Genomic DNA, 16,605 nt, shown 5'->3' on the forward strand with positions numbered 1-16,605 from the left:
GTCCTGACTCTCTGCTCTTAGGGACCTGCTTAGAGGCCCTGAAAGCTGCGGCGCTGAGGATGACAATGATGCTGTGGAAAAGAACAGGCTAGATCTAGCACAGCTGCTCTGACCACGGGTGCTGTCAAGGCAGCACTGACCACCACAGCTTCAGGAAAAGTTTCCTCTCTTCTTCACCTCTTGGCCCTGGAGTTTCAGAGGGGAAACAGATCTGTCTCCTACATCCCTGAGAAACTGGTGCCCACAAACCAAAGTTGATGGGGAAGCTGGGCTCAGCCGTTCTTCTGGATTTTAGCCTTTATTAGGACCAGAGAACGGGTGAGGCTGGAGTTTTCACATCTGGGTGCATACTGGGCTTGTGCCAATATCTGAGTGGTGTCTCGGTTTGTACCAGCCTGGGAGCAGGCACGGGGAGCAAGCATGGGTGGGCATATTTTCAGATGCTCACAGAATGTGGCAGCCATGGGCCGCTACAGAGAAACAGGCTTTCAGGCAGGCTGCTGCTGCTGCCAAAGGGAGGCGGGCTAGGGGACTGTGAGCTGCTGACAGCCTTTTTAGAACTGTCTGCGGGGAAGCATGGCTGTGACAGAGCCATGGTGTCTCTTTCCTCCAGGAAGAGGAAGAGACACCAGCCTTCTCAAGTACAGTCACTTCCCTTTTTGAGTCCAGACACTTTTCAGACCTTCTCCTTCTGGACGGCAATACCATGGGGTACCCCGCAGGCGCCTAGATTGCTATTGTGTGATTTGCTTACTTATTTGGCACTGCTGGGTAATGAACTCAGGGCCTCAAGCATGCTAGGCCAAGCTTTCTACCCCGGAGCTACATCACCCTGTCACGTCCCGTGACAGCTGTTCTAGACGTAGCACTGGCTAATTCCCATGGCTTCATCTAGCAGGAGGCATGAAGCACCAGGAACTCAGGGCCACCAGTCCCCATTCTTCCAGCCTGACCTCAGCAGTTTAGAAGAGACCGGACAGTTTCAGGCAGCCTCTTCCCCAGCTGCTACCTTCAGGGCCTGGAGTTTAAGTCTCAGCCACATCGTTTTAGACTCATAAAGCGAACTTACAGGGGTGCAGCAACTGACCTCTCCCTATTACAAATGTTGATACATTTGCTTTCCTTGGAGGGTTGAAAAGACATTGTAAAAAGCTAGACCTGGTGGTTCCTGCCTGGGGGCCCAGGACTCAGGAGGTAGAGTAGTGATAGGATCATCATGGGTTCAAGGCCAGCCTCTAGTATATAGTACATTTGAGTAAGAAGAGGGGGAGGGAAACAGTCATATTAAAGCCAGCACTTGCATAGCTCTGCGACATTTTCAGAGAGAAGATGGCAAATCCAAGCACCAGTGCCGCCACCATCAAGAGCCCTCTGGCATCCAGCAGTGAGCCCCACAGCAGTCTGTACAAACTGGAGTTGATGTCTCCTTAAATGAAGAGCAGTCCTTGCTGACCCAATGAGGGGTGTGTGTGTAAATCACACCTGGCCCCAGTCACACCATCAGAGGAAGTTACCTACTACCTCAGTGCTGCTCTGGGTGTTCTTTAGGTGTGTTGTCCTTCATTTGCCTGCTGGCCTCTGCAGCAGATGTCCTGTCTGAGAACCAAGTGAACCACGACTCCCAACTCCAGAAACCAACCGGACTTGAACGCTCCTGAAGGCCACACCATGTATCCAGGCAACCTCTTCAGCTGGCCTTTTGTTACAGCTTGGACATGATATGTCCCCCAAAAGGAGTCTGTGTTGAAGGTTCAGTTCTCATGAGAATGCTCACCTCATGGACTGCTCAGTTTCTAGCTGAGTGGGTATTAGGAGAACAGGTGTGGCTGCAGGAAGTGGCCACATGGGACATGATTTTAAAGGATGTCCTCCACCAGGCCCTCTGCCTGGCCACTCAAAGCATTGACCTCAGACAGAACCCTTTGAAATGGTGAACCCAAATAAATCCTCCCTCCTGCCTTGGGTTGTCTGTCAAAGCCAGCGGAAAGCTCTGTCTTTAGGCAGCAGCAGCAGCAGCAGCAGCAGCAGCACTGGAGGACTGTCACAGTCACCTAAGGACCTTCCTGTCCCCAGGGGAGACAGACAAAGCCTAGCCTGTGCTTCAGAGGAGGTCCAACCCCTTGCAAGAACGCTGATGTTCCAACTCTGTTTTCTATTTACGCTCACACACTGGACCCTCTTCTGCCCTTCCATTCCCCAAAGCCTCCCATTCTTCTGGGCATCAGATAACGTGCATGGTAAAGTTGCCAAAGGGCTGTGCTTTTCTGAGAGAAAGCCTTTGTGTGTGTCTGAGCTGTGTACCTGTGCCTGCAGGGGTGTAGGTGTGCATGTGTAGACGTGTGCACGCATACCTGAGCTTCTGTAAATGTGGAGACAGTCCATACCTTCCTCTTGTCATGCTCCACCATACTTTCTGGTTGTGAGCTTAGCTTAGCTATACTTAGATTTTAGAAGCTGAGCCACCTCTCCAGCTCCACTTTATTTTTTTGAGACAAGGTCTCTCACTGAACCTGGTGCTCACAGTCCTGGCTAGACTGGCTGGCCAGCGAGCTCTGGACATCCTTGTCTCTGTCACTCCAGAGCTGTACCTCACATCCCATGGGTTCTGGAAGTCCAAGCTTAGGTCCTCATGATGCACAGAAAACATTTTACCAACAGAGCCATTTCTTCAGCCCTCTTAGAAAACCACGATGCACATTTCAGCAGAGGGATAGTGGCAGAAATCTGAGGTTACAACCAAACAGTGCAAAACACAGCTTCCTTATAGCAATTAGAGACAGTCATACGGCAGAGGCTTTTTGGCCCTCACTTGCAGCCTGGGCTGTTAAGACCCTGGGGTGCCACCAGAGGTGGCCCACAGGGAGCCTAGGGAGGGTCATGTCTAGAAGCCAACAGAGACAGGTAGCGTGAACAAATGGCAACAATGCCAGCATCTAAGAGCAGCCAAGCCGGGTGGTGGTGGCCCAGGCCTTTAACCCCAGCACTCAGGAAGCAGAGGCAGGCAGATCTTTGTGAGCTCAAGGCCAGCCAGAGCTTCACATGGTATAAAAAAAAAAAAAAAATTGGCCAGGAACAAGGGTGAACAGGACCATGGGACAAACGTGGCCTGCTCCATCATTTCTCTTGTTTATTCCTTCTCAAGATGTTGTGCCCTTAGTGAAGGAATGCTGGATCTATCAGGACACTTCCTGAACACTTTGTTGGAGTTGTCTTTCAGTTCCACGATGCTATCCAGAGTGTTCTCAAGTGTAGTAGCCACTTCACAGCAACTCAAGGAAGGGCCCTGAGCGTCTTCACTACCCACCTGCTCCATGAAAAGATGCAGCAAGGAGAACGAGTACACGAAGAAAAACCTCTTTCTGGGGGCTTGGCAGGTGGTCTCCAGCCTGCTCTTACAAGCCACAAGCAAGAAAAATGCCTTTGTGGCCACTGATGGGTCCTCCAGGCCTCCTCTGAATCCTCCCTGCAGCAACAGCATTAACACTTATGCCAGTGTCCGGGGCCCATGTAAAGATGTGTGTGTGTCAAAAGTCTAGGAGTGAAGCCATGTGGCCCAGCAACAATTTTCTCCCAGTCCAGGGGTTCACTGTACCCGGTCAAGCTGAAGCCTATGTGCTAAGTTTTGTGCATGGAAGACTGGAGACATGTTTAAAAGGCCAGAGCCCGGAGGCTTCCTAGGAGAGCAGAGCTTCTAGGAACCCGGGATGGGATGGCTCCAGTGTGTTTCCAATCTCCCAGGTGCACTCTGGGTACTCACCAAAGCCTGAGTGTCACAAGTGGCTCATCTGATCCCGTCCCCCACCAGGCTCTTCCTCTGACATGCTTTGCTTTTTCTGAGTGTAATTCGAATTCTCCCCACTCATTTAAGACACAGCAGGATGTGTTAGGAAGCAGCAAGAGCCTTATTACACCCGATATGGAGCGCTGCACACCAGAAGGAAAAGGGGCAGGAGCGTGGCAGGCTGGCACATGCGTGGGGTATTTATAGCAGAGCCAAGTGTGGCTGGGTTTGGCAGACAATTACTAAACACAGTCGCGGAACAGGTTCTTAAGAGAGCTCCGCTTTCCCTGCCGAGAAACATCGGTAGCCGGGGAAAGGGTCCCAGCTCTGGCTGGCGGCGGGGCTGCTGCCAGATGCAGGGTGGGGGCATCTCAGAGGCTTTTCAAGGAAGTTGGGATGTGATGTGATCGAAGAACAGTGTAACACACAGCACTGTTATAGCCTCTGTCTAGCCGTCACCCACCCAACCGCAGTCATTCACCGTTTGTGCGGCTCTGTTCCTAGGGCGCAGGGATGTGTTCACACAATCGCAACCGCTGTCCACCACCAAGCCCTCTCCAGGCAGAAAGTGGACTCTCAAAAATAGAACCTACTGGAAACTGAATGCAAAATAGTGCTTGGTGCTGGGGTGTAGCTCAGCTGGTAGTTTGTCTAGCTGGTGAGGCCCTTGGTAAAGGGAGGTTTTATTTTTTTGACAGCAAAGTTTATTATAGATACAAATGGTATCTTTAAGACAGAGTCTTAGCGTCTAGCTCTGTTGGTCTGGACCTCCTTCTGTAGATCAGGCTGGTCTTGAAAGACCTCCCTGCCTCTGTCTCCTGGGAATAAAGGACGTTCAAGGATATATTCCATCTTAAGCCAGACACATTGATGGGGACCTGTAATCCCAGTACTCTATTAGGCAGAGGCAGAGAAGCAGCCTTGAGTTCAAGGCCAGCCTTGCAGACACAGAAAATTCTAGGCCAGTTAGGGCTACATAGCAAGACTCTGTCTTTAACAACAATGGTCTAGGTGTAGCTCAGTTAGTACAGTGCTTGGCTAGCATTCTGGACACCCTGGGTTTAATCTCCTGAATTACACAGAGAGTTGGAGGCCGACCTGAGAGGTATGAGACCCTATCTCAAAACACCCAACCAAACACACATCCCTTCCCAGCCCAGCGATGACAGAAAACTGTGCTCAGCTGGCCAGTAGTTACTATAAGCCCACATCAAACAGATCTGAAGAGAGGATGGAATCTGCTGGGGGAGGCACTAACTGGGCAGAGAAGTCTGGGATCCACCAGTGTGCGTGTGTGTGCACACGCGCGTGTGCGCGCGCGCGTGTTGGGGGTGGGGGTCGGGGGCAGGATCTGAATTAAGTGGTAAAACTCTTCCACCCTGGTTGTCCAGCTGCCTCTGAGCTCTGGCCCAGGAAGTCACACTGGGTGTGGAATGACGCCTGTGCTCAAAGGCAGGCTGAGTGTTTGTGTGATAGTTCCTCCCTTGCAGGCTGGAGTCACAGGCCGCAGCGAGGCGGGAGGTACGCACCTGGTGCTGTGCTGGAAGGGCCCCTGTGGGTACAGCGCAGGGTTGTAGGCTCCCAGGCTGTGGAACACCTCCTTGACCTCTTGAAGAGAGGGACACCAGAAGCGCATGTCTTCATCTGTCAGGCCAAAGAAGAGCAGAGTCAGGACTGGGGACAAGAGGGTGGATGGGTTCCACTGCCTCTTCTGCTCACAGGAGTGCGGGGGTCGGGGTGGGGGCAGCTCCAGGTAGGCAGTTTCTGCATGTTCTGGCATCAGGAACATTAGCTGCAGAAATGAAGCAACAGGTGCTTTGTGTCTTGGGAGTCTGGGCTCTTGTTTGCTCTTAAGTTATGTGCTACACTGAAGCCACAAATGCCACAGGCCGCCGCCGCCTGGCATCCACTCATACCAGGTAGGCACCTGGCTTCAGCTACTCATGGCCAAGTGAGCCAAGATCCGGAAGACGCAGCTGCAGTGTCACCCAGCTCCCTGCCACTCGTGGCTGGTGGTGTTTCATGCCCGCTGCTGCCCCATGTACCGTTGCTGAGACCTCTGTGGGCTCCCTGGGCCACTGTCCCTGCCAAGAGCATGCCTGGCCTCCCTCTCAGCCCATATCCACAGAGGGAAAAAACTGTACCCTCAGGGCTTTTTCTCTTCAGACCATTTAAGGACATGTTCAAAAAACAACAATAAAACAATGACTGGCCACTGCTGCAGGGAGATCACCCATCAAGCACATGCCTTTCTGCCCCTTGGCCCCTCACACTCTCATTGGGAGGCTGAGGCTCTGTCTCTGCTCTGTTAACAATTTTCTACATTATCTTATCTGTCAGTTTACTTGCTTCTGCTTTGTCTCTCCCCCACTGTATACATATGTGTGCTGGCTCATGTCTGTAATCCTAGCACTTGAGAGGATGAGGCAGGAGGATTGCTGTGAATCTGAGGTCAGTCTTGGCTGCAGGATAAGACTGTCTCAAAAATAAAAATAAAATAGAAACATGCTGAGGAAGGGCCAATCTGCATGGGTCATGTCTGTATTTCCAGAGCCTAGCAGCAGCCAGCATGAAAGAAACTGAAGAGTGAATGAACAAACAAATGACTCCAAAACAGAGTGTGACTGCGCAGTTCCCAGGTAAGAAGGAAGCTCTAAACAGTGGCAGATGAGCAGCCTGGGGGGAAAGCCACAGGTGCTCTCAAACGCTGAATCAGGACCTTGGGGGCTGGGCTAGGAAAGACATCCGAAGAGCTCGAGGAGGCTGAGCGTCCCACCCCAGGGTAAAAAGGAACTCAGTGTAGACCTCATCCCCTGTCTTCTGGGACGCAAGTCCAGGAGGGACCGGAGCCAGGTAGATAAGCAAAGGCCCAGGGTGTCTCTACCAGAATCCAAGGCAGCTGGGAAGTTCGGAGCACAGCCAGGTGTGTGCTGCATTCCCGCACCGGCAGCCCGGCACGAGGCAGGAGAAGGAAGATCACGGACCTTTGGAGCCTGGCCGGTCCACAAATAAGACTCTATCTTTAAAAAAAGAACAAGAACGAGAGGGCAGGCAGGATGAGGAACAAAGGGTACCTTAGGGCAAGTCCCCACTGGACTTACGATCCAGAGGGCAGGGGATGAAGTCTACACTGGGTCCCTTTTACACTGCGATGGGACGCTCAGCCTCCCTGAACCACTCAGATGTTTTAGCCCACCCCTAAGGTCTTGGTTGGAGACCTTGTGCAGGTCTTAGGCATAGCACCTAAGCCATGACAGGAACATGCCCAACGAATAGATGTACATGCACACAAGTGAAGGAGAAGGTAATGACAAGATTCAACAAAACCCAAACGGAGCTGGAACTGAACCTGCCCATGGGTGGGGGAGCCGACTGCAGTGGACAAATGAGGCAAGGCACGGGCCGCAGGTAATGGCGAGGGAGCACCCGTCTGGGAGAGGGGCAGCCACGACAAAAGCAGGTTAATGAAAGAGCATGGTAGGACCAGAGGAAAGATGAGGCACAGAAAGAGGGAAATGGCAAGGTCTCCAGGGCCTCCTTTCATGAGCACCAACAGGCTCAGTTGCCTAAACTCATGGAGGTTCCTGCAGCTCGGCCAGCTGACAGACAGCACCTGGCGGGGCACAGGGTCTTTGAAAGCCGGCCAAGGGCATTTTTTTCAGCAGGCATAGGGTGTCTCTCTCTGTAGAAATGTATATGGGTCGGGACTAACCAAGTCAGTAATTAGACTCGTAGAGGAGGAAAAACTGTTGGGTTTTCTCCCCCCTCTGGCAATCTAACGACTCGGAGTGGTAATGACAGCCCTCAGCCTCCGCACAAAGAGCTGAGAGGAGGAAGGGCTCCAGAGCACAGCCCAGGCCACTGGCCAGCGGGCTGTTTACCTGGGCCTCCGGGGGCCTGTGCACGTACACACAGGCACACGTGGGTGGGAGCATGAACTTTCCAGAGAGGGGAAGAGAATGGACCTAGGGTGAGGCCGGCTGGGCTGGAACTTCCTGCCAGAGCCCCCAGGGGATGTGTCCTGCCCCACCTCAGCCCACGCAGGTGCTCAGGGATCTAAAACCCCTCTGAGGGCAGCAGTGCAGAGTGTGGACCTTGGAGCTGTACCCCTCCTATCTCCCACCCAGTTATTCCCCAACACAGTGTGACCGGGTCTGAGGTGTCAGTGCATTTTCAAAGGGGGCCCCGATGTTGGGATAAATCAGTCCCCATCAACAGCCCTGGAAGTTGGTTCTTGGATGACAGGAAAATACCACCCAGAGCCCATAATTAAGGCTCCCTAAGTAGGCCATGTGCTCAGCTTTTCCTCAGCTCGGTGTCCCAAATGAGGGATTTCTGGAGGGCTGACACAGAAGAAAATCCAGACTGGAAGCTTCCCTGTTCTCTGTCCATCTCAGTTTCTCCACACGTAAGGCAGTCATTTTAGGTGAGTCCCAGAGTAGCACCCAGGCACGGGGGCTTTTCTCATGCCAGTGTGGGCCGCTGCGCTCTGCCAGAGGCTGGGCTGGAGGCGGCCCTTTGAGAGGCTCTCCTGGGATGGAATGGATGCTTTAAAAGGAAAAAATGGTATCTGAGCTGAAATAAAAGTGACTTTTCCATCTGTGTCACGGAAGAAGCTGTTTTTTCAGGGCTGTGCTCCCAGCCGGCACCGGTGACATGGAATGAGAACACCACACGTGTCCTAAGTGTTCTTGCAGCCACTTGGCCAGCCCCAGAAGTTCCGAGCCTGGCTCTCCTCCCCTTCCTGGGCCTCCATCACTCATCCTGGGTTTCCACAAGTATGACAACATCGAAGCAGGCGCTCTGCTCTTGTTCCTGTCGCCTCACTCCAGGTCAGGTATCTTACCAACAGCACCATAGACCTGGGTTCCACATTCCTCCAGAGGAGGAGGCCCCACGAAGGGGAGGAAACTGACTCTCAAGGAGAAAAAGGAAAAAAAAAAAAAAAAAAAAAGGAAGGCACTCACCAGACTGAGCCTTCATCGGCAGGCTGTAGGGTTCACAGAATTCACAGGAGGCTGGGAACTGTCTCACTTCCCCCCAGCTTTTATTACTTAACTTCCTTTAGCTCTTCAGTGCTTATTTAAACTAGTTTCAGGATCGCTTGCTTTTAGTCCATTAGCTCCAACTTTAGGCACAGAGAATATTTATTCACTCAGCAACTGTTAATTGAACACGGAGTGGGTGCTGTTGTAATTGTTCTGGGGATCAGAGTCTTGATCCTGCAAATGGCAGTTTTTGGTGGGAGGGCACAAGGCACAAATGGAAAATGAATGGGGAGGGGGAGCGAGACCTGAGGTGGCCCAATGGCAGGATGGAAGGGTGGCCAGAGTGAGGTGGAACATACCCTGAGGGGTAATCGTGGCAGAACAGGCTGAGAGACCAGAACCCATGGTGGATTTCAGGGGCAAAGGATGGAGTGTGTGGCTTTAGGGTGGAGACGGGGCACAGAAGCAGAGGTGTCCCGGAATGAAAGGCAAAGGGAAGTCTCTGGGCTTAGGAGGTGCCATCATGGGGTCTGTGTACTTAGCGAACAAGGAAACACCTCTTCTCCCTCTTCTCGTGGGGCCTGGAGACAGTTCCCAAGCTCTTGCACACGCTCTATCACTGGGTTACATCCCAGGCTTGAGTTCAGAGTTTAAACCCATGTACCATTCATCACCCCAAGCAGCGTAGGCACAGGGCACAGCCATTCTCCTGGGGACTGACACTGCCTCTCCCAGCATCCTCTACAAATCCTGCTCTTCTTGGTGGTTCTGTTTGTTAGGCTTGAACTCATTCTTTTAAAGTCTTCTCTCCCCTACTCTCTCTCTCTGAGATAGGGTCTCAATGTGTACCCCGAACTCTCACAATCGTGCTTGTAGCCCCTGGGGGACTTGGAAATCAGCTGTGAGCCATCAAGCCCACTCTTTTGAACTTTCAGCCTCTTCCCTCCTTGCAAATAGCTCCCAGCGTGCTTTCATCTTCACTCTGCTCCCAGTCACCCTGAGGAGATGCCCTCCCTTTGTTGTCCCTAACAACCTGCCTGTCTTGTGACCCATCCTGCATGTCCCCCTGGCCTCTCTGTGGGCCTCTGGCCTGTTTATGCATGGCTCTGCCGTCCCCGGGCCACCTCTCCTTTCCTCTGCCCTCTGTAACACACACCACTGCCTGGTGTCACCTAACACCAGGGTATTCGAGGCCCCTACCATTCAGTCTGTATTGTGCCAGACCACAGAAGCACCCATCCCTAGTAGGAAAAAAAAGACAAAAGCAAAACAGAAACTCACACTTAGAGAAGCTGCCAGTCTGCGTTTCCCCAGTGAAGAGGCCTGGGCGGTGCAGACAGCTGGTACCCATGGAAACTGTGTGGTCAGCACTGCCCACTGTTCTGCTCTGTCCGTCCCAGCCTGTGTTTCTCAAGCTCAAGGCCATCTTACAGTCCAAGAAGACCATCACTTCTCAACTCTAGGCATGTCCCTCTTTCTTTCTAATAAGCATTTATTTGTTGTACAAAATACGACATTTTCATACATGTATTTCATGTACTTCACATACACAGGCACACACCTACCCTAGATCTGTAATCGAGAGAAAACAGATTTGTCTGGGTCTGGCTTAATTAACTTAACATGACAATCTCTAGTTCTTCCCATTTTTCTCAAAATGATGTAATTTCCTTCTCACTATGATGCCTTGACTGGCCTGGAACTTGCTATGTAGACCAGGCTGGCTTCCAACTCAGAGACCTGCCGGCTTCTGCCTCCCAAGTGCTAGAAGCAGGGGTATGCGCTGCCATGCCTGGGTGTTGTTTGATTTCTTGATGATAGCTATTCTGACTGGGGTGGATTTGTCTGTCTCTAGGGACTAAGGCCATTGCGTTTCTGAGGGACTTCTGTCCCGTTCAGGCAGTAGATGGGGCCTGCCACAACTTGGATTTGTCTGTCTCTCGTGACTAAGGCCATTGCGTTTCTGAGGGACTTCTGTCCAGCTCAGGCAGTAGTCTTCTTCTTTGCCATCTGCCCTGGTTTCCCTCTCTGTGGTGATAAAACGCTGTGACCAAAAGCAACTTAGAAGAGGAAAGGGTGTATTTGACTTACACTTCCAGACCAGAGCCCATCACTGAGGGAAGTCAGGCAGAGTCAAGTAAGAACTCAAAACAGAAGCGATGGAGGCCTGTGCCTGCTGCTTTACTCGCTCAGACGTAAGTTCAGTTAAGTCTTCTACTAAGCTCCGGGACCATCTGAGCAGGGACTGTGTTGCCCCGGTGGCTGGACCTGGGGTATTCCCGTGTCAATCAATAAAAACCCCATCTCCCACAGAAATGGCCACAGATCACTCTGACGTGGGCATTCCTCGACTGAGCCCCCTTCTCAGGTGGCTGTCGGTCATATCACGTTGACAGTTTCTAAATGTGCACTGCCGTACTGCTTGTAAAGGATGTGGGGTCTCTGAGCGTGACTCAGGAGACAGGAACAATCACCTTCCAACTGCAAACACCAGTCTGAAAGTGACTCAGGTTCAGCCGAAGAGCTTCCCAGCACTCTTCAGGCACACAGGGTCTACAGCAGGCCCTCACTCTGGGTTTCAGAACCTGACAGTTTTGGACTATGCCTGTTTTGCAAGGAAGCAAAACAGAACCATACGCTGGCAAGGATTTAGAGTGATGGGCGTCTTCATTCATTGCTTTAGAAGACAGTACAGCACTTTCTCACAAAGCTCAACATGCTTTTACAAAAGGACCTGACAATGGTGCTCACTGGGAGTTTGCCAACTGCCCTGAAAACAGGGCCCTGTGAAAAGCTGCATGTGTTTCTAGCAGCCTTATCCATATTGTTAAAAACTAGAAACCAAGCTGGGCGGTAGTGTGCACGCCTTTAATCCCAGCATTTGGGAGGCAGAGGAAGGAGATCTCTGAGTTTGAGGCCAACTTGGTCTACAAAGTGAGTTCCAGGACAGCCAGGGCTACACAGAGAAACCTTATTTCAAAAAAGAACAACAAACAAAACAATGACAACAAAAATCTGGAAAAGAGAAGTCATTCAACAGGCAAGGAGATAAACTGTGGTATGTCCATTTAACAGCCTATACAGCAATAACAAAAAAATGAGCTATGGAGACGAAAAAAAAAAAAAAAGGCATGGGAGAACCTTAAATGTTTACTGCTGAGTGACAGAAGCCAATGTCTATACAATATGACTATACGCTGTTTCTGTCTTTTTTGTTTTTTGAGACAAGGTTTCTCTGTGTACCTCTGGCTGTTCAGGGACTCACTCTGTAGACCAGGCTGGCCCGGAACACAAACATCTGCCTGTCTTTGCCTCCAGAGTGCTGGAACACTGGAGCATCACTGTCCAGCTCACTCTTTCTCTCTCTCTCTTTCTTATCTTCATACTGTTCTTGTAATGGCAGACAGCAAGGATGCTTCATGGGGAGAGTATATACTGAGCAATTTCAACTGTGAAATTTGACTAGGGAAAATACACAGAAGTTACCAGACACTGGGCACTAGAGGTACACACACACACACACACACACACACACACACACACACACGAAGAGGGTGTGTGTTAAACCATAGCTCTGTGATAAACCATTTACTCACGAGTGCTCCAGGCCTTGGGTTCAGTCCTCAGAACTGGTTATGTAGGAAGGAGACACACACAGACTCCTCCCCAGCACTATATGGGGTGAGGCAGATCTAGCAGGCCACACAGTGACATTTTCTCTGCTCTGCTCCAGGACCCAGCCACGACCCTAATGTAGACGTTTTTAGAATCTTTTAAAACATTTTTTAATCATTTAGGGAGCTTCAAAAACAAAACAAACAGCCATCCTAGCACACTGCACTGGGCAGATGGCTACTTCAAGTACATGAGGAGGAGGCTCAGAGTTCAGATCCCTAGAACCCATATTAATGCCAAATGGACATAGCAGCCATTTATAATTCTCTCCATAGAGTGGGTCAGGGCAGTCAGACATCAGGACAGTCAGGGCTACACAGAGAAACCCTATCTCAAAAGACAAAGAGAAAAAAGAAAGAAAGCCTGTTTTCATGAATAAGGTGAGACTGAATGATTAAGACCCATGACATCATCCGTGGCTTCCACATGCAATGTGCACACACACACACACACACACTTGTAGATATGTATACATACATGCATGCACATTACATCCACATACACACCAATTACTGCCAGCTTTTCTCCACTTCCAGAAACCAGTTGAATTAGTCTGGGGTGTGGCCTGTGTTGGGAATTAAGAATTCCCAAACAGTTTCAGTATGTAGCCAAGTTTGAGCCCCACCAAGCAAAGGAAAGCTGTGGCTGCCATTACAGGACAGGGTGTGTGGCTCCCTTCACACACACACCAGTTCTAAGGCTTAGCAACAGATGAGAACGGCGTTGGCTAGAGGCTGTATCTTGGGGGATGTACTAGTTCCCACTTTTTGAACTTTAAAAGTTAAGGCGGTTGGAGAGATGGCTCAGTAATTAAGAATACTTACTGCTCTTCCAGAGGGTCCAAGTTTGGTTCCCAACACCCAGCTCAGTGGTGCAATCACCTGTAACAGCAGCTCTAAGGGATCTGACGTCCTCTTCTTCCTTGGGCACCAGCACATATGTGTGTATGTGTGTATATATATGCTCACATGCAGACACACACATACAATTTTTATAATTAAAAATAGATTATTTGCCATAGTCACAGAGATGCAGGGATGGCTCCACACACGCAAATCAGTAAATGTAATATCTTATATTATCTTATATAAATGGACTAAAGGATAGAAATCACTAGATTATCTCAGTAGCTACAGAAAAGACTTTCTACAAAATCCGGCTGCTTTTGTTTGTTTGCTTGCTGGTTTGAGACATGGCCCCACTGTTTATCCCTAGCTGGCCTGATGCTTGCTGCATAAAGCAGGCTGGCCTTAAACTCTCAGAGATGCACCTCCCTCTACCTCCCGAGTGAGTAATGAATGAAGGCATGTGCTACCACACCTGTCTCCTTTCATATTAAAAGTGCTGAAGACATGGGGAAGAGAAGGAACATATTTCAGCATAATCAAGGCTATCCACAGCAATACGGCCACCACTGTACTACATAGGAAAGAATTTCAGGTTTTCCACTGAACTCAGGGGCAACGTAAGGTTGTCCACTTTCCCCACCCTCATTCAGTCCAGTGCTGCAAGTCTCAGTCAGAGCACTCGGAGAAGAGAGACAAATGGAAGAGCTGTAGGTAGGAAGGGCAGACGTCAGCATCCTATTTGCAGATATGATTCTAGAAGAGACTATTCCGAGTTGTGGCGCACGCCTTTAATTTCAGCACTTGGGAGGCAGATAGGTAATTTTCTGTGAGTCTGAAGCCAGCCTGGTTTACACAGTGAGTTCCAGGCCAGCCAGAGCCACACAGTGCAACAGGGCAGCAACCGAAAGACTCCCCTCAAAACTTTTACAACTGTAAGCATCAACACTTTCATCCAAGTGGCAGGATGAAAAGCAAACACAGAAATCAGTACAGGCTACCTAGAAAGCAACGGGAAACAAGCTGAACAAGAAACCCAGGAAACAATGCCCTTCATAACATAGTCCACAACCCACCTCCACCTTTGGAGTAAACAAGACCAAGAAAGCCAAAGACCTTTACAGTGAAAACTTCAAACACTTGAAAAGCTACTGAGGAGGAGGCTGGAGGACTAAGTGGCTGTCCTGCCAAAAGCAACTCAGAGATTTAAAGCAGGCACATTGAAATTCCAACACCATTCCTCACAGAAACACAAACAAATCATTACATACTATGGAAGCACAAAAAATCCCAGATAGCCACGGCAACTGCAAACAACATGGAAGGGGGTCCGCCATAGTGGGTTTCAAGGAGCAGTGTGGAGCCACAGTGACAGAAATGGGGAACTGGTATAAAATCTGTGTATCAGTGGACTAGAACAGAAGTCCAGATAGAAATGCATGCAGGCATGGCCACCTGATTTCTTGACAAAAATGTTAAAAGTACTCATTTGTGCTGGGAAACTGGAAATTTACACACAGAAGAATGAAACTAGTTTGCTATCTCTGACCCTGCACAAAAACCAACTCCAAAAGGATCAGAGACCTCAGTGTAAGACCCTAAACTCTAAAACTGCTAAGAAAAACAAAACAAAACAAAACAAACAAACAAACAAAAAACAGGAGAAACACTTCAAGCTACGCACTTGAGTAAAGGCTTTCTGAGATCTTTGGTTGCTCAGTAAATAAGGCCACAATTGACAAACGAAATTTGTCATGAAATTAAAAAGCATTTGTACAGCAAAGAAAATCTGTCAGTCACGAGAAGAGGAAGCCTACAGAATGGGCAAAAACCTCTGCCAGCTATACATCTGACAAAGGCTTAATTCTACAATTACAGAATATGTAAAAACCCAGTAAACAGACCAGGAGCCATGGAACCGAACAAAGAACTCACAAAGGAAGAAATACAAATGGCCAGTAAACATCTCAAAGACTGTTCAGCATCTTTAGCCATCAGTGGAACTCAAAAGTCCACTGAGATTCCTTCTCACTCCCAGTCAAAATGTTTATCGTCAAGAAAACAACTGATGGCAGGCCATTGTGGCACATGCCTTTAATGCAAGCATGGGAGGAGGCAGGCAGATAGATCTCTGAGTTCAAGGTCAGCCTGGTCTACAAAGTGAGTCAGGACAACCAAAGCTACACGAGAAACCCTGTCTTGAAAACAGCAACAAAAACAACCAAAAAAAGGAAGAAAAAAGAAGTACCCAACAATGTCAAGTCTTAGAAATAACTTCGGTAAAGAGTCTTAAGCTAAAGACAACCCCCCTATCATTGCCTGGTCACTGTCCCTCTAGGAGGTTAGTCCCTCAGAATCTGGAGTTTGTTTCTCGGAGCTTTACACAGGCCTTGTGCTAGGACATTATTGAGTTTCAGATCTTCACTCTCCTGAGCTCTGAGCCCCTGATGCAACGGAACTTTGAGATACCTGCTGGACAGAGAATGGGATGCAGAGCAAGACCAGGCGCAGAAAGCAGGGGAGGTGAAGCAGATGACAGGCAAGCTGGAGCAAGGCATGAGTGACTGCCCCCACAGTCCCACTGGGCCCACAACCCTGACCTTGGAACACAAAACAGCACATCCAGAGCTCAGCCAACACCCCCACCTCCACAGGTGGTAAACCTTACAATATCGAGCAACTGTCCAATGATGTCTGTGGCAGGTGATGTATGGGTTCTACTCATTTATCAGATAACTGCCCAAGTCCTGTGCTGTGCCAGGAGCCCCACACAAGGTCAGAATTGAAAACAGCTCAAAGGCAAGATCCCTGGGGCTGTGGAGATGGCCCGGCAGGTGAATAGGCTTACTGCTGTGTCTGATGATCTGAGTTTAATCCTCAGAAGCCACACGGTGGAAGGAGAGAACAGACTCCTAAAGCTGTCAGCTGACTTCCACATGTATGCTGACATGCCCACTTCCACACACATGCACACAAAGAGACATCCACAAAGTAAGGACATGTTTTTCAGTTGTTGTTAAGATGGGGGTCTCACTACGTAGCTCTGGCTGGCCTGTGTAGACCTCCTTGCCTAGACTGGTCTCAAACTCACAGAAATCTACCTGCCTCTACCTCTTAAGTGCTGGGACTACAGGTATCTGCCACCACAGCTTGCAGAAATAAATAACTATGAGTTTGGGCACCAGCAACGCATAGAGCAGGTATGGCAGAACACACTCATACTCCCAGCACCTGGGAGGAAGAGAGAGGATTGGAAATTGTTATCCTTGTTTACATATTGAATTTGTGACCCAACTGAATTGAATTATGTGACCCT

General features: G+C 49.8%; 1 protein-coding gene across 2 annotated transcripts in view; it reads right to left on the reverse strand.

Moving 5' to 3' along the window:
- The window catches only part of Fam178b (family with sequence similarity 178 member B), a 97,964-nt gene that overhangs the window by 38,504 nt on the left and 42,855 nt on the right, over window positions 1-16,605 (reverse strand). For both annotated transcript variants that reach the window (XM_021631610.2, XM_021631608.2), the window contains one exon: window positions 5,311-5,425. In XM_021631610.2, the coding sequence (XP_021487285.1) occupies window positions 5,311-5,425 (115 nt within the window). The remainder of the gene's footprint in view (window positions 1-5,310; window positions 5,426-16,605) is intronic.

The sequence above is a fragment of the Meriones unguiculatus genome, chromosome 16, assembly GCF_030254825.1.
Source record: "Meriones unguiculatus strain TT.TT164.6M chromosome 16, Bangor_MerUng_6.1, whole genome shotgun sequence".
Taxonomy (NCBI): Eukaryota; Metazoa; Chordata; class Mammalia; order Rodentia; family Muridae; genus Meriones; species Meriones unguiculatus.